This window comes from Lissotriton helveticus, chromosome 7 (genome assembly GCF_964261635.1).
Source record: "Lissotriton helveticus chromosome 7, aLisHel1.1, whole genome shotgun sequence".
In the NCBI taxonomy this organism is placed as follows: domain Eukaryota; kingdom Metazoa; phylum Chordata; class Amphibia; order Caudata; family Salamandridae; genus Lissotriton; species Lissotriton helveticus.
The window spans coordinates 1,847,412,362-1,847,431,910 of NC_136068.1; the positions used below are offsets into that span (position 1 = coordinate 1,847,412,362).

At 38.3% G+C, this 19,549-nt stretch overlaps 1 protein-coding gene across 2 annotated transcripts in view; it reads right to left on the reverse strand.

The window, feature by feature from the left end:
* LOC144767764 (uncharacterized) overlaps positions 1–19,549 on the reverse strand; it is a 144,324-nt gene that overhangs the window by 81,586 nt on the left and 43,189 nt on the right. For both annotated transcript variants that reach the window (XM_078651147.1, XM_078651146.1), the window contains one exon: positions 385–491. In XM_078651147.1, the coding sequence (XP_078507273.1) occupies positions 385–491 (107 nt within the window). The remainder of the gene's footprint in view (positions 1–384; positions 492–19,549) is intronic.

The window sequence follows — 19,549 nt, forward strand, 5'->3', positions numbered from 1 at the left end:
AGAAGGCACGGCCTCCTGTGTCACTGGGACAGGCAGTGAATAGGAGGCCGAGAGGAACCTGTCTGTGTGACAAAAATAACATTTTATGTTCAAATACAGCCACTATGCTTTATGTCACACTCTCATTCTGCAATTGAGGTGGATGTAGGGAAGGCGGGCCCTGAAACATGAAGGTAGGGATTTGAAAAACTGCAAGGGGCTGTAAAGGTACCAATCCTTGTATAAAAATTTACTTATTGCAACATACATGAATGCTGGGGTCTATTGTTGCTTGTGAATATTCTACACATTTTGAAAACATTTAACACACTAAAATGCACAACTTTTACAATAGTGTACATTAGACTTCTTTAATATTGTTAAAAATACATGTGCCAAACTTACACAGTGTCATTCAGAGTAGATCCATTAACCCAGGTCCAGCGTCCTCCAGCGGGAGTTTTGAAAAGTCCAATCCATGCCTGGTTATTGAATTTGGATGAAAGAAAATCCTGCACAAATTAATACAAATATGAGTTAAGTAGAATCAGTACATTCACTGTTCCCTCTGAATGAATACAACTATGTCAATGAAACAGAAAAGTATGGAAATTAGTGACTATGTTTGACATGTAAGAAAATAAGTTACTTACCTGTAAAATCAGTTCTCCAGTATTGGTATCTTTCATAGATTCACATGCTTGAAATATTCCCCGTCATCGAAGAGGGAGTCCCGCGGTACCATAGTAAAGCAGTAATTATTGGTATAGTAGGATATAATGGTAATGAAAACATATTTTAATAGCCTATCTATGTGCTTTTAAAAAGGACCAAACTTGAACCATAACCAATCAGGCAACTGCACCCTCTAGAACACTCTCAAACTAGGCTGCATATCCCAGATTTTCTAGCACAAGTGGGAATAAATAATTCAGATCTGTAAGGGGAGCCTCTCTGAGGAGGAGGGTGGGTCGCATGTGAATGTATGAAAGAAACCAATACTGGAGAACTGCAGTTAAAGGTCAGTAACTTATTTTCTTCTCCAGTATTGGATCTTTCATAGATTCACATGCTTGAATCAGAATAGCAAACATTTTTGTAGGTTAGCATATCAGTAATAGAAATACCCTTGAAGATGGTGGGTAAAAGTCGATAGCATATCTGTATAAATTAATCTATGCATTACTTTGCTTAAATTATCCATGTATGAAAAGGCAATCATGAAGTTTACAACTGATAACAAATGCATTAGCAGAAACATATCAATAATAATTTTAAATTACAGAGGCTCACCTTACTGAAATAGATGACGTTAAACTGCCTGTCCAATTCCAAACAGCAGTGCTTTGTGAACGTATGTGTCCTTTTCCACATCACAGCATGACATATCTTCTCCAGCAGGCCACCTATAAACAGAGCAGCCGAAGTGGACACTCCCCTTGTTTAATGCCCTTTCGTTCTTGCTGAGAGTGGTTTGCCTGCCTAGTTATGGCAAAACTGAATGGCAGTCGAAATCCCCCTTGAGACTGTTGCTTTCATACCTGTAGTACCTTGGTGAGACTGCGCATGAGAGACAGGCAGTTGATCAATTTTCCTGATTCGTTTAGTGCAATGAAGATAGAATTTAAGACATTACTTAATGTTCAAGGTATGGAGAGACCATGCTGGGGATGCCGAATTTGGGAGAAAAGTACAAAGTAGGATCGCGTAATTTAGATGAAATTGCGATGGTATTTTGGGATATATTTTGGATTTGTCATTAGAAGAACATAATCATGAGTAAAATGCAGGAATGTTTCCTGTGTCATGAAAGCGTGAATATAGCTTACTCTTCTAGTGGAAGTGAGAGCCAAGAGTAAAGCGACTTTCTACGTGAGATATTTCAGATCTGCTTTGTGAATGGGTTTGAATGGAGGCTTCATAAGCTGGGAGAAAACCACATTGAGATGCCATTCTAGAGGAGGACCTCGTATCGGGGGAAAAGCTCTGAACTACCCCTTCATAAATTGTTTGACTATTCTTGTGGAACAGAGTGAAAGAGAATGTGTAGAACGTCAGTACCTAGAAATTGCGGCAAGGTGAACTTTAACATACGCATGCACCAAACCTGATCTGGCTAGCGACATGAGGTAATGCAGAATCTCTTCCAATTTAACATGTACATATTTTTTATAGATTCAGCTTTTGATTTAGACAACATTTCTCTACAGTCTTGCAAGATATCTATATCTCAGAACTTGTTGATTTCAGGAGCCATGCATGTAATTGGAGAGAGGTTGGCTCTGGATGTAGCATTTGGCCTTTGCCCCTCGTCAGCAGCATCTGAATTGCGGAGAGGTGAAATGGCTTGGACTCCAACATCAGTAGGAGCTTCATAAACCAGTACTTCCTGGGCCATTTAGGAGCTGTTGAAAGGAGTCAACTGTGCTCCATCTTCATTGTATTGAGTATGAGAGGGAAGGGGAAAAAAGCATATGCATAAATCCTGGACCGTCTCATTGAAAAAGGCATTTCCTCATTACCCTGAGAGCGGGTATCGTCTGGCATAGAACTGGCATGTGACACTTTTTTCTGTCGGGAAGAGATCCAATGCTGGCTTGTCCCACCGGAAGAAGATTTGGTCCAGATCCTGCTGATCCAGTTCAAACTACCTGCAACTGTCTCTGGATCTACGGCACGTGTCTTCTAAGGTGTTGTTTACGTCCTACACATGCTTGGATTTCAGAGCTATCTTGAGGATTGCAAGCCATTTCCAAAGTTCTTGGGCTTCCTGCGAAAGATTTAGTGACCTCGTACCCCCTTTCCTGTTGATTTAATGCATACTAGTAGTATTGCCTGTACAGATCAGCACAGAGGTTCCTGCTATATGTGGAAGAAAAGCCTGGAGGGTAAGAGATATCGCCTTTACTTCTAGGCAATTGATATGCATTGTCTTCCAAATTATTGACCACTTTCTTTGTAGCTGTAGGCTCTGTAAGTGGCCGTCCCAGCCCTTTAAGAATGCATCAGTGGTGATGATAAATTGAGGTAGAGAAGTCAAGCATGTGAGGCCTTGGGATAAGTGAGGTATTTGAGACCACCACACTAACATGTCTACCATCCTTTGGGTGATAATTATCGAGTCATCAACGATTGCTCTGGCTCCCTTCATTGCGCTTGTGGCTCCTCCTGCAGCGGCCTTTTTTTGAGCTGTTGCAGTGGAACTAGATTGATTGCAGACGAGATTATGGCCATTACTGACTTTTACAGCTGCACTAAAACAGACTTTCTTTTAGAAATCTTTAGAGCTAAGTTTGATAGTCCTAGCAGTCTGCCTTGGAAGTAAAAAGCTTTGTTTTGCTTTGTATTCAGATTGGCTCCCAGAAACATTACCATTTTAATAGAGATAGTTGAGGATTTTGGACAATTCACAGTGAGGACTAGTCTGTGAAACAGAGAGAGTCAATCGCGGGTATCTCTGAAAGTTCACAGTTGTGTGAAGATATTTGGTGAATATACATGGAGCTGACTTGAGGCCGAATGGAAGGACTCAGAAAAGGCAATGGATCCCGGCTACGGTAAAGTGCAGATATTTGCAGTGTGCTTGAGATGTATGGGGATGAGAAAAAAACATATCTTGTAGGTTCAGAGAGGTCATGTAGTGTCCACTGTTTAGCAGGTGCAGGATGTTGGAGAGAGTAATCATACCGAAGGAATGTTTGCGTAAGAATTAATTCAGCTTTCATGAGGTCTAATAGAATCTCATGCTTCTCTAGTAGTAAGGGACCTTTTCTCTCTCACCCTTGGAAACACAATAAGCATTTTTTTCTCTATAAATGAAGACTATATGGGGGCGCTCCCTTTGGAGGGTTGTTTGTTGGCCTCTGTACAAACTCTAGGGTATGTCCATAACTTACTAGTACCCATTTGTCCGATGTTATTTTTATCCATTGAGGGGGTAGTTGGAAATATTCGCACCCACAGGATTTGAAGGAGTGGATATGTTATGTTAAAATGTTTGTAATGTGCCTAGTTACTCCGTTAGGAGTGTTCCGCACCAAGATTCCATCACTACAGTGATCCAATACACATGGCTAGACCTAGTTAAGATTGTCTTTAAAGCCAGGTCATACATTTCTACTGTAAGATCACTTCTGAGCTTTCCTGTCTCATATCTGCTGGGAGAGTTCCACGGTTTGGCAGCCAGAAAACTGAACAAGTGACCTTGTATCCTCACTCTTTCCATCCTAGGGACCCCAGTGAATGCTGCTCCTGTAACTTGAGACATCTGTGAGATGATAAGCCTTTTCCTTATGGCGTCCAAGTGCCTGCCTTCCTTGTCTGGTGGCGCAGAGATGGAGGTGAAAGGAATTTCGGATTGCCTTTGCCCCACTTGTGAGATTACAGAGTCAGGTTTGGGATAACCTGTGAGACAAGGGGGGGAAATCTTCAGTGGCTTTATACTTATTGTCCATGCGAGTTGGCACTGCGGCCACTGTAGCAGGGTTTATTATTATTTTAATCCCCTCCTCCCAGATAAAGTCAATGATGGAGATGGTGCTTATTGACTTCCTTTGCTCATCTTTGAAGTCATAGGGAAAGCAGACTGACTGTTTAACAGAGGTTGGGAGATGTACCTGTGTTGCATCTCAATCCATTATGTTATGAAAGCCCTGATGTCCTCTGGGGGGGAATCGGAAGGATGTGCCAGTCATCCCTTGGGGATTGCAGGTCAGGGAACTTCCCTTCCTCCCTTTCCTTCTCCAAAGGCGTTAGATTGTCTCTTCGTGGCGCCGCTATATAAGACAGAGGTGTCATACAAGGCATACTAGCTGGTAAAAAACGCCTTGGCTTAGCTGGAGAGGCAGGTTGAGGTGGTACTATTGGCTGCTCCTGTGGAGTGTCAAGACACCTCTTCTAGTAATCCTCCACCACGGGCTGCATAACTTAAGCCAGGGACATGGGCATCTGTACCTCATCATACCTGGGCTGCGGATGAGTATGGCACTGATAATGCTAATTGTGCCTCTTGAAAGGAGCATAATACTGGTGGTACAAATGTTTGTCATCTTCGTCCTCATCATCCCCCTGGTATTTGACCCTAAATTCTGATGGGCTGTGCGCTGCCCCAAAAGAAACATTGTCATCTGATTCCTTTATGTCTAAGTGGTGACTTGGTAGTAGAGCTGAGAACTTACAAGGGGATGTCAACTCAGCTTTTAGAGCAGTCTTGGTTATTTTAGTAATTTTTTTCATCGTTGATGGTGCCGTTAATGATGTCATAGATGATTTCATTGTCAAGGTATATTTCAGCATTCGTGGCTAGGATTCCGTTACTGTCGTCGACGTTGCCATTGTCGGCAGCGCTGTCTCCATCAAAGATGTCTTTCTCGTCAGTGTCATTGTCAATGGTGCCTTCGTCAATGGAGTCTTCATCAACAGTTTTGTTGTTGACATTGTCAATGGCATTTTTGATATTGACAGTACTCTAGTCGACAAAATGGGCCCATCGATGGCTGTCATCATCATCGTCTTCGTCAAAGATTGTCTGGTGGTGACTGTGGTGACCGCAGTCCTTGACACCATCATCGATGGTGAAGACGTTGTTGACTGGGCTCTCAGAGGACTTTTACTCTTTGATGTTGATGGTTCTGAGGAGGAAGAACATAGGGGCATATTATCAAGCCCCTTATCGCTGCGTTATCTGCATTTTTCTGCCGATAACACAGAGATATTTGCATCACCCTATTATCAAGGCAGCGTTAAATCAATTAACGTGGCTTAAAGCCACGTTAATTGACTTAGCGCTGCCTTGGTAATAGGGCCCCTTTCACGATAAACTCATCGTAAAAGGGGGCGTGCAGTGGCTGTTGCAGTGGGCGTTCCACCGCAACACCCATTTACTTCGACGCTGCCACCTATTATCAAGAGAGGCGATAATAGGTGGCAGCTCCGAATTTAAGAACAGGAAAGACCTGTTCTTAAGGTGGCGAAAAGAGGAGAAATGTTTGATTTCTCCTCGTTTTTACTTTTTCCATGTGTGCTGCCTTGTGCGGCACACATGGAAAAAGCAAAAGGCCAAGGTTTGTACATGTGCAGGAAGGTGTCCCTTCCTGTACATAAACAAACCTCTTTTTAAAAATGCCAATTTGTAACTTACATGTGTGCTGCATGAAGCAGCACCCATGTAAGTTACAAAATGGCATTTAAGCTTTGTTTATGTGCAGGAATGAACACCTTCCTGTACATAAACAAACCTTCCCTGCCTGCGCTGGCATTAAGTTATAAAACTTATCGCCACTGCAGGGGGAAGCGCTAGGCTGCACCATGTCGTTGGTAATATGGTCCAGCCTAGCGTTTCCGAAGTGGCAAAGAGAGGCGCTAAGCCAAGGGAGCTAACACCTCTCTTCGCCACTTAGTTGGTAATATGCCCCATAGCCTTTTCACAGGCTTTAAAGGCTGGAGATCTGACCTGTGAGGAGGAAACCTTGGATGAGAAGAATTTTGTTTTCTCCTTTCTCAGAGGTGAGTTTTCAAAGCCTTCCAGCTTTCCTCAGATATAACTTGGTCAGAAGATCTTGATTTTTTGTGGGCTCTCACAGATGAATCATTGTCTTCCTCAGAAGTGGGGGATTTCTGAGTTTTTGACTTTTATATCCACAGATGTTGCCTCCCCTCCCTGTCCTTAAAGGTCTTAGAGGAAAAAGTGTGACATATTTTGCACTCAGGGTAAAAGCAATAATGACAGACCTTATGTGGATCATTCACGTGGAGCCTTTTCTTTCCATTTGTTTTTTCAGTATCAGAAGAGGCTTTTCTTAGAAATATCAGACATAGTAGCTGTAGATAAGGGAGACTCCCTTCATATGACTTGCAGTAAAAAAATCTGAGGATTGAGCCTCTGTTCAGGTAGTTCCAGAGGGTGGTGTTGCCAAATTGGTTATAGTTTAAGTTTGGTAATTTTTAAAAAAGGACATAGATAGGCTATTAAACTAACTTTCCATTGCCATTATAGCCTAACATACTAGTGCATACTACTTTACTTTGGCATTTTGGGACTCCCACTTCGACGATGGAGAATGATCAAGCATGTGAATCTATGAAAGATCCAACACTGGTGAATTAGATGATTTTACCCAGAGATCTTAAAGTGTGTAGCCCCCAGCCTCAGGTGCATCCTTCTTAGGTTATTGTGGTACAAGAGATGAGCTGAACAATTCCTTCTAAAAGCTAGGAAAAGACAGACTTTCTCAAATTTGCGGAAGAACCTGTAAGCGTTTCTTGTTTTTCCTTTTACAGATCATTGTTATAAATTGTATTAGTCCAACCAAGCACACAAAGACTACAACTCCAAAAATACAGAGTACAAACATGGTGTATTGTCCACGAATACGTCTGAAAATCCGAGTTGCACAATGCAACAATTCTAAAAAGTGCACCTTTATTGATTATTCCAACTGAAATGCTCCACGCTAAACATACATTTTGTGTTTATTAAGTGGATAAGTTGACCTTTTTCTATTTGGCCTTTTTCAAAGAAATACATGGGTTTGACATTTTACAACAATGTAGATCAGACACTTTAATTCCTTCACTATTCTGGGTTACCAAATGTTCTCATTAGAAACGATTTTGATGTTTAACAAGTTTATTTCTGCAGGTAATTTGCCCCATGCAATTAATCTGTGTAAATGGACAACCTGAGAGCTTTCATTGAAATATGACTTGGTACTATGCTCCATCTAGTGCAAAAATATAATTAAGGCACAACTTGTACCAACATTTGCAAAAAGCGCTTGCAAATTGCCACACACTTTCTGTAAATAAAACCAGATTTTGCAAACTGACCAATTTACTAATAGGTCATGTACAAAATATTGATTCAGTCACCATTTGATCTTCCTTATTGATACGCACATGGCAGATTGCAAACTGTGACTCAATTTGTTTGGCGGGCATTACAGGGTTGGTTGTCTTCTAGGTTCCGCAGACTACCATGTCTGTGATTGTCTTTAAATAAAGGAAACTTTTTTTTACATGCAGGCTGTTTTCCTTAAAGCAAATAAGACTTTAATTTAAAACAAAATAATTTACAAATATTTTTTAAGAATTCCCAGTGGTCCTCTGGGCTACTGCTTTTTCCTAAACAAACTCTTTCCAGCATCTCAACCCTCTGGCAAATCGGCTACCACCTCCTTTGAGGAGTTGGTAACGTTTCAATGGTTTGCAACCAGAACTGCAGTTGCAAACCATTGCTACATCACATATCAAACAGCAATTTGGTAGGGACGCCCTAAACTCAAACTGTGATGTGGTATCTGTTTCTAAACAAATTTTGAAATTCGGTAACCCTTTATTTACTGGCACAACAGGTACCACATAGCAAAATGCTTTTCAGTTGCACAATGTTTTATATGTAAGTTTAGGTGAAGCTTTTAGTCTCCAAGGAAAACCAAGAATCTAGCAGATGTGAGTGGCTCTGCAGATATGCCAATAGATCTAAGTTATTCAGCTCAATCATTAGAGAGCTCTGGAGCTTCTCCAGGCCCGGACTGGCCATAGCGGGAACCGGGCAATCCCCCGGTGCGCCGCACGAGTGGGGGCCGGGTTTGGGCCCCTGGGAGCCGTTTTTGGTACATGGACGTTTTTGCAGCATAGCTGCAAAATCGGCCCTGTACCAAAAACGGCCGAAAACCGGCCCGGCAAAGAGCTCGGCGGCACCTCCAAGCCCCCGAGTCCAGAGGGGGGGCCGGCCAGGCACTTTGCTTGGGCCGGTTGTGGTTCCCAGTCCGGCCCTGAGCCTCTCTCAGTAATACAATCATGCAGTATGTATAGGCTGTTTCATTTAAGTTTAATATACAACATCAGTGCTCAGATTGCTAAAATACTGTTTGCCAAGGTGATGGGACTAGTAAGCCTGGGTTTACACACAGCAATGTCAAACAGACCTATTGTTTACAATATACACTAAGGGGCTGATTTAGAAGCCTCTTGCGCTGCCAGTGCATCACAGTGAAGCACCAGCAGCTCAAAGGGCTTGCAAATAAGCACCAGAGTGAGCTTTGCTTCTGCACTTTTCAGCCACTAGCTTTCTTTGATCAGCCTCTTTCAGAAATTGGTTGGAGACACTGTCAATCACTTTAGACTACATCCCCTGGTGTATTTGTGGCTCACTCAGTGCTTGCTATTAGCTGTGTAGGTGTAGCTGTCTGTCTGCTTGGACTTGCTTGCATTTAACTACACAATGAAATATATTACAATTTTAGCCCTCTCTATCTGCACCAGCTGGCTCCCTCTTGTGTGTTACTATCACACTATACCCAGGCCTATTGACTTTGCCAATGATTGTTTTTCTGTTTATCTAAAGATGGAGCTGTGTGTCATCAGCATACTAGTGAAAAGAGTTTCCATGTGTCTGTGTTAGTGGTGATGATGATGACGAGTCTATCATTGCCAAAGACCCCAAAGAAGAGCTGTGGATCAGCTTGAACCACAACACCTTGTGCTCTGGGGAGACCACATATTGGGATCATATACCATTGAAAAGTCTGAGAAGACCCAGGAGCAATCAAGAAATACTAATGTGAGGGTCCTGTGCAAACAATCATGTCTAATTCAAAATAAGATTTATATCCGGTTGAGCATTGATTTATTAGATCAGTGACAGAATATCGACCACACAAATATATTTTTCCTATACTTATAAAGGTAAGTAGAAAGATTTTGAAGTAAAAATATAGTTTACACTAATATAGTTAAAAATAGGACAACCATATGTTTTAATAAATACACAGTTTAATATAGTAAAATTAAACTTTTTAATACATAACTATAATATTACATAAATATAAGTAATATTTAATATTAAAAATAAATATATATTTACGCAAACATACACACATAAAAACGTGTGCATGTGTGTATATACTTATCTATATAAAAGTTTAGTATTAAATATATACATTTTAAATGTTATTTTAATGTTTTTTAATTTACTATTATCAAAACTATACAAAACATATTTGTTAGAAATATTAATAAAATATAAAACTATACACTAATATATTGTTACATTCTGTCTTTCCCTGTATTTCTTGTGTATATACTCTCTGATATCTGCCAGCTGGAACGTGGAATGTAGTGATGCTTTCCTGCATCTTACATTTCAGGTTCCAGGTTCAACGAAGGGCAGTTTACTGGATTTCTGACTGCTACCAGTTGTGCTGTGCTTTCCACTTCAACTCCTAAATAAATACTTAATTTTAATTGAATGCTGTGGACCTCCTTTTTAACATATATGTATACAGTTAATATAAAGTTAAAAAAATAAACAAATAATAATATTACATACATTTAAACAATAATAAAAAACATTCTATTACCAATGCAGTCTGTGCAACAGTAGTGAATGAGTTGGATGTCGAAGGGGTAAAATTTACTACTCCCACTCCAGTCTGAATACCAGTAGGGAAAGCTTTGGACGCTAAAGGGGTAAAATTTACTATTCCCACTCCAGTCTGTGCAACAGCAGGGAAATCATTGGACGCCAGACGGGTAAAATGTACTATTCCCACTCCAGTCTATGCAACAGTAAAAAGAATGTATTTCACTTCAAACACATACCATATTTTAATAAATCAATTGTCCAAAATATAAAACTATTAATATATAAAAAAAGATATACATTTGAAAAACAATTGAATAACTTAAATAATTTGTAAAATGTCTTATTAATTGATCATTCAATTAAAATATATTATACTCCCCCACACATAACACACAAATAAATATCATTAAAATAAAAAATAACACAATTAACATAATAAGCATTATATAAACCAATTATTAGTAAATGATCAATTATATGTTATTTTATTATAATAAAGGGACTTCACGCCTCATTCCCCTACAAACATAACACTTTTTAAACGATTTACATAATTAATAATAGATTAAATATTTAATTTAAAATTAAAACTTTATAGATTATTGATTATTATCTACCCACCCTAAACCCCTTTAAACCCAACAACCCACACCTACAAAATGAGAAAAGAAATATATATATATATATATATTTAAACAATTTACATAATTAAAAATTCATTATGTAATATTTATTAAACGATTAATTAATAATTATGAAACAATTACTTAACCTCCCACCCTATACTCCAGAAAACAATACAGCCGCAATTAAAATATCACTTAAACAATAAAAGTTACACAATTTACATACTTAATTATCAATTACCTAATTAATAATAAACAAATAATGAATAATGAATTAATTATCACTTCATTATCTTCCCACCCATATAAACAAAACAACCCGCTCCTAAAATATCACTAAAAAATATAATAAGTACACAGCATACATAATGAATTATCAATTAAAATCATATAAATTCATTATAATCAGTCATACTCAATTAACTTCACACAAACTTCAAAACCCACCACAACAATATACATTAAATTAAAAACTATATTTTTAAATTATTTACAATTATTCAAACAATATGCAATTAAAATATGAACCAAAACACATACAGAGAATAACTAAATATATTTTTTATATTAAAAACACAGATATTCTTGCAAACAATATTACTTACCTAAAAATCGATATTTATATCCACAATATTTCTGCATCACAATATTAATGTATCACGATATTAAAAACCTGATATTTGTGTAGCTCCATTTTTATAACTCAATATCAAGTCCACACTGCTGGACTGCCTACCATATTCTAACTGCAGCGGTCAGACTCCCACAGGACCATTGCAATCGCCAAGGATCCAGAATCCCATGGTGGTCCTGCAGTGGTCAGAGGCAGTAATATGCTATAGGTGCCGTTCCGTTACAGCTGAACATATTACGAGTTGCCTCAATGCCACCCTTTTCATGGCGTGAGACCGGATGGCGGTGAGGCAACAAAGAGGGCCTTTACAGGGCCCCTTTGTGCCTTTGGGCCTGTGGGTGAATGGGGGAACATGTAATGCCCCCCTTGATTTCCATCCCCTGTTCCTGCACAGTTTTGCCTGATGGTCGGTCGCACCACAGGTTTGGTGATCCCACAACGGATTGCACATTGCAGCATCCGCTGTGGGACTGCCAAACTCATAATAAGCCCCTTAGTCTTCTGGAATTCATTTTGCTGAGAGATGAGTACATTCAAATGCATGCCTTATTTCAAGGAGTAGCCCAATGCTTTCAATATTTTCTAATATTTATGCCTAAGGTAAAAATCTCTCAAAGGAGTAACATTCAAATGTCTGTTTACACCTCAACACTACAAATGCACCACATTTTATAGCATTCTTCCAATTTGTTCGAAAACTGCTTTCAAATAATCTTATTGCAGTTTGTGTCACAATTTATCAACAAATAGAAGGTGCATCTTTCTTTCTATGCCAGTGCTATCGAAAGGGATGTACTTCTTTAAATTATGTCAGTCCAAGCAATGTTATCAACATTTAGGAACAGTAAATATAACGATATTATTGGTTATGTCTCTCATACACTTTTTAATTGGGCAGAGGAAAATAAAGTTGAACTGAACCAAAACACAGGTGACACAGTTTTATTCTAATTCATATTCACCAATACAATCTAGACCATTTGTATAATGGAATTTTTGTAACCCACTCCTGATTCACTATGAAACTATGAGTATGAAACTATCAGTAACATCAATACCTACAAGTGCTTTTTCAGTCTTGATGTTGCATTATAGCAACATTATAATAACCTCAAATAATACATCCATTTATCCAAGTGGCAATAGAAATTCTTTTGCATATGCATAATATGAGCTCAATGCCCAGCCCCTCACATGCAAATCACATTTTAATAGTCTCCTATTAGTTTATGCCTTCTAAAATCATTCTCAGGCCACAATATCACATTAGATTAAATTATCTGGGAATTCTTGAATGAGATAGTAATGAACATTAATTCTTAAATGGTAATCCCTGGAGCTCTTGTACCATTACACATTGATCAATTTTTAATCATAAGAGACTGCTCTAGTAGAAGAGATGTCAGCACGGTGTACAAAGCAACACAAATACAGATGCGTTGCATCTCTTGCAGAAGATCAATCTATGACAAAAAATCAATTAAAAGCAAGAAGAAGCCAATAAGAAACATCATAATCGACTGACAAGCAAACAGGGAAAAGTACAGCAGAACTGGGAGAACAAAGAAGCACAGGAGATCTTAAGAAATGACAAGAGTTGTTTTGAGGGTGAGGTAGAATTAAGAAAACATGAAAGTAAAACAACATTGGGATGAAGGGCTACATAGAGGAGAATTGCAGGGAGATGGAAATGGACAGAGGATTAGGTAAATATTCAGAAAGTGATAAGGGTGAGTTGGAAGAAATTAATAGACAAAGGAATAAAAGGGTGCCAAGCAATGAATGGAGAGATGAAGCGATGAAGCGATCTCAAGTTGTCTAAACAGGTAAGTTTCCTAAGATATGCGAAATTGTAGAAGATCCTCTGAATGTCTGAGGTAAACAGGTAGAAGGTTGCAAAAGCACTGGGGTTCCTCAAGAGATACAGTTAGTCATAATTGTTTTAGTTTTAAATATTAGATACTCTAAGCTTCTCAGATGGAATGTATGACATAATATCGACAGACAAAATATCTACATACAAAAATATCGACACAAAAATATCGAAATCAAAAATATCGGAGTCATATCTTCATAAAGGTACGTACAAAAATATCAAAAAATTTATATCTTAGTACAAAAATATCGAAATTAAAAATATCGTTTTTTTAAATGTATTAATAATAATGTAACAATAATTTTAAAATACATATAATTTTACAAATATAATTTTTTTTAATTTAACATAATTGAAAATAATATAATTTAATTTAATATAATTCAATGTAATTTAATTTGTTTTAATTTCATTTAATTGATTTATTGAAATTTAATTTTATTTTATTTTTACCCTGTACCCCTGTATCCCAAAAACCCAAAACTGACCCTTAACCCTAAAAATACCCCTGTACCCCAAAAACCCAAAACTAACCCTGAACCCTAAAAATACCCCTTTACCCAAAAACTGAAAACTGACCCTGAACCCTAAAAATACCAAAAACCCAAAACTGACCCTGACCCCTAAAAATACCCCTTTACCCAAACATTGAAAACTGAGCCTGAACTCTAAAAATATCCCTTTACCCAAAAACTGAAAACTGAGCCTCAACCCTAAAAATACCCCTTTACCCAAAAACTAAAAACTGACCCAGAACCCTAAAAATACCCCTTTACCCAAAAACTGAAAACTGACCCTGAACCCTAAAAATACCCCTTTATCCAAAAACTGAAAACTGATCCTGAACCCTAAAAATACCCCTTTACCCAAAAACTGAAAACTGACCCTGAACCCTAAAAATACCCCTTTACCCAAAAACTGAAAACTGACCCTGAACACAAAAAATACCCTTTTACCCAAAAACTGAACACTGACCCTGAACCCTAAAAATACCCCTTGAAAAACCCAAAACATATAACATTTAAAATATAATTATATACTTACCTATACTTACGTTGTAATGGTATACGTTGTAAAGGTACCTGCGTTGTAAAAACATGCGTTGTAAACACATGCGTTGTAATGGTTTTTGCGTTGTAAAAATTTCGTTGTAATGGTAGTGCGTTGTAAAAGTTGCGTTGTAAAGGTTGTTTCCCGTTGGATAGCGTAGGGGTAAAAATTACTATTCCACTCTAGAGGGTGCAACAGTAGGGAAAGCGTTGGATAGCGTAGGGGTTAAAATTACTATTCCCACTCCAGAGGGTGCAACAGTAGGGAAAGCGTTGGATAGCGTAGGGGTAAAAATTACTATTCCCACTCCAGAGAATGCAACAGTAGGGAAAGCGTTGGATTGCGTAGGGGTAAAAATTACTATTCCCACTCCAGAGGGTGCAACAGTAGGGAAAGCGTTGGATAGCATGGGGGTAAAAATTAATTCCCACACTACTCCCCCTTTAACACACAACACACTACACATATAAAAAAGACAATTAATATAATTTTCAATTAATAAATTAATAACAATTAATATTACTAAATTGATGTAATTATAAATGAACTAAATAACACATATTAATTACTAATTAATTAACAATAAATACCAAAAAAAAATACAATCTCTTTAATTAATTACATTTAATTATATCACACCCTATCCCCCTATAAACACACAACCCACTACACATAAATAAATCATATCATGTAATCACTTAATAATTATTAATTACCAATTAATTATTAATTAACAATAACAAAAAATTCAATATATTAGCACATTAACTCTAAATAATTTAATTACATAATTAATATTAATTAATTACCAATTAATTATTAATTAACAATAACAACACATTAAATATATTAGCACATTAACTCTAAATAATTTAATTACATAATTAATATTATTTAATTACCAATTAATTATTAATTAACAATAACAATAAAGTAAATATATCAGCACATTAGCTGTAATTAATTGAATTTACTAATTAATATTATTTTTTCCCAATTAATTAATTAACAATAACAAAAAATTATATATATAAAAAAATCTCTAATTAATGTAATTAACTAATTCATATTAATTAATTACCAATTAATTATTAATTAAAAATATGCACAAAATTATATTAATTAATTACCAATTAATTATTAATTAAAATTATTTACAAACATATATTAATTAATTAATTATTATTAAATTACTTCCCACCCTATTCCCCTATAAACCCACAACCCGCTCTGATACTAAAACGCAAAATGTAAACAAATTTACACATTTTCAAACATACATTACAAAACATGTTTAACAAACATATAAACAACATAATAAAATACATAACACTAAACAAAATTTCGATATTAGTAAAATTCGATATTAGTAAGATACATACCTTAAAAAAACGATATTCTGTCTGTCGATATTTTGGACATCGATATTCTATACTATCGAAATTAAAACATCGATATTATTGTATATCGATATTTTAATTTCGATATTTTGTCTGCATACCTCTCAGATGTTTGTTACCACCAGAGATTTTGATGGTTATACGTAAGGTACTCCAGAAGTTGATGGTGCCAGCTTGAGTTTTATTCCCACTTCTGGGGGTTACCAGTGGCAATCCTTTAGAACCCGATATAAGTTGTTGAATTTTCTTATTCTGGAAATGAGTCTTGCTGCTAAATCTAGCACTGAATTAACTGAAGACAAAGAAAATCTAGATGTTCTCATTAGGACAATATTTCCAGGGCTTTTGTTATGTTATGTTATAGGATTTGTAAAGCGCATGGCTGCACCAGCGATGGGGTGTCCAACCCCTAGATCCATACAAACACAACAAGAAAGGCAGTGGTGGCATGTACAGTAGCACATCAATCCTATCAATAGACAAGTACGTTTCTATTGGTGACCAGTTTAAACTATTGGTGCCTCTCGTGAACACACCGACATCCCCCTACACAAAGATGTTGCTGCACAGAAGTTCCTAAGAGCTTCTGTGTTACTAGAACAAGAAACACTGTGTCTCCACACTCTAAATGTCCAAATTCTAGTCTTTGATAGTCAACAAAACAGTCTTGGCACTATTCTTGAGACTGCCCAGAACCAGGTAATGCTTTCAATAAATCATTACAAGTAATTTCTTAGATCATTTGCAAAAAAGTTTACATTTTAATTATCTAATGATGGTACTTCACATGACAATCAAAGATCATGTTTCATAAAGCATAGTAACAAAAATACTGTTTGAGTCAATAATAGACATAGTCCTAATGTTTCCTTCATTTTTTGAGAGACGATGGCAACCGACAAGTGTTTTGTTACACACTGTAACATTGTCAAGGCTTAAGACACTAGGTACTTACGCTACTCTAAGTAAAGAGTTGTATCAATTTGGAGTACGTCAAAATGTGCAAAAAAACTTTAAAACACTTGGTCCTTTCACTACTCTAAGTAGAGAGTCGCAGCCATTAGAAGTGCTTAAATCTGCAAGAAAATCCTTACTTGAGAAATATTAGTAGAAAAGGTAGTGTTCCAAAAATCCAAGCAAAGTCCTTGTTCAGTAGTTCCCCCCGCAATTCCTGGGAAGATATATCCAGACCAATACGGACTTTCGTGTAGAACAATCTGATATGTATCAGAATTATTCCCATTGCTATGTAGACAGAAAATGGGTTTCAGATTTAGAACATTTGGAAAGACTAGAAATTCTCACACCCTATAACAGGGTCGATAAGAGCCAGGGTTGAGATGGAACCCCGATATGGTGTAAATCCGCCGAATAATGTACTTGATGAAAACCAGTCCCAAAGTACTGTAATGCCCAACGACTTTGTAGCAAGGATTAGAATGCACCCGGGCTAAGATATGCCCCTAGTCTTCTGTGTTGCAGCCGAGCGTTCCTGCCTCCCGTCCAGTCCAGGAAAGTTGGAAAGTATCGACCACCCCTAGATCAGCAGGTAAAACCGAGGAACGGGTGCGAGACAGAGGATGAATCAAGGGAAGAGCCAGGTCTTAACTGCCGTCCTGAAAGCCCCATGATCCTGCTAGGGAGAGCATTCTAGAGAAAGGAAACTAGACCTCGGAACAACTGGCCTCCCGCCCGGGCTCTTCTATCCCGGGGAATACATAGCAATTGTTGGTTCAAGGAGCAGAGGGCACGTTCTATCCTCTAGGCCAATCTCTTGCAAAAGTACCAGGATTTTGCGAGATACAGTGTCAAAATTGGTGCAAGGTCGAGGAGAATCAATGCAGAGGTATGGCCTTCATCCAATGAGCTCCGCAGTTGTTCAGTCACTGCCAACAAAGCAGATTGAGTGCTGTGGGCAGGTCTGAAATTGTTCTGCGCTGGGTATAGAAAATGTTGGGATTCTATAAATGTGGTCAGGATGGAGTTGATGTAAGACTCTGTAACTTTAGCCACAAAAGGAAGTAGTGAAATTGAGCTGAATCTTTTGGGTTTCGAGGCATCCAAGGTAGGCTCTTTTAGCAAGGGAATGACCTTGGCATGCTTCCAAGAGGTAGGAACAACTGCAGATACTAAGGATAGGTTTATCAATTCACAGAGCGTGGGTGGGAGTAGGGGTAGGAATTGTAGAAGCTGATAAAGTTGAATATGATCAGCTGGAGATCCTGATATGATTTTGTAGCAAGGAGTCTTTAACGTTTCACAGGATAGCGCTGGGAAGGAGGATAGACGACTACACGAGCAGATAGGGTAATCAATACGCTCTGCAACGTTAATAGTGGATGAAATGGATTGCTCACATTGAGAGTTAGAAAGAGTGGTGGATGCCCTTGCTGAAGGGGAATCTCTTATTTCATTCAGCAGGAAAAAAATACTTTTGGCCTAATTATTACTATTTTGCAGCAAGGTGCTCGTTCTTTGGTTGGTAGAAGTGGTTTAAATGTTTTTCAAGGCGTGACTCCCATTTTCTTTTTTGAAGAGTTTCCTATAGCGTGAACTAGACCCAAACTGAATCAGGTATCAGAGCGCATTACATAGCACCAGTTACGTTACATGGGGACACACATTCATTTTTTAGGCACGGGGAGATTAAGTGATTTGCCCAGAATCACAGGAGGTTTTTTGGCATCATTACCGAGACTCGAACCCAGATCCCCAGGTCTGAGGCCGAGCACCCTAGCTGTTAGGCCAACTCCTCTCCCCATTGTTTTTGAAGTGTGCTTTTGTAAAGATATAAAAAGGTGAGGATTAATCCACAAGCTCAGTGATTTGCCTTTATTCGCTAGAGTACAGAAGACGTCAACAATGTGTATTTCCGAAGGCCAACCTATACTTCATGTAGAAACTTTGGGCCTGATTACAATGTCGGGGTGGTGGTTCTGACTGCCTGATTTGGATGCGACTGCTCATAGGTCGGGCAGAAACATCCCTTCTACAATAGAAGCTTGTGCAGGAGGCAGAATATGCCCGCAGGACAAACTTCCATTGTAGAATGGAGGTTGGCAAACATCCCTGCACCGTGTGGCAGGCACCATGTGGTGTCTGCACACGGTGCAGGGATATTGAAGGGTACACCATAGTTGCACCCCGGCCGGCTTGCGGGGAACAGGGGAGAAGGGGGCCCTTGCGTCAGAAAGACTGACATGGAAAGACTATTGGAAACTTCCATAATAATCCAGACAGTGGAGCCAAGTCTTGCTCTACCATCATTAGAGGATTATGGTGTGTTCTGATGCACCGATGGGCTCCTAGATCTCATCAGAAGCGCCACAAATAGTCTGTCCACCCGATGCCTCTGCCCGCCGCATCATAATGTAGCAGGCGTACTGCATGTAAAAATGTCGGCTCCATCGCAACCCACAGGCCATTGGTTTCGATCCGACCGACATCTTAATTGGCCCCTTTGTTTTTTTAACATTGTTTCATCAGGGGCAGAGCGTGTCTGTTTTTTCATTTCATCTTTCCTCATATAATATAAAACTTGTCATTATAAAGTGAAAGGTTCAGGTACCAGATGATGAGTCCATTTAAGCATTAGCTCTGGACAGATGGCCAAGACTT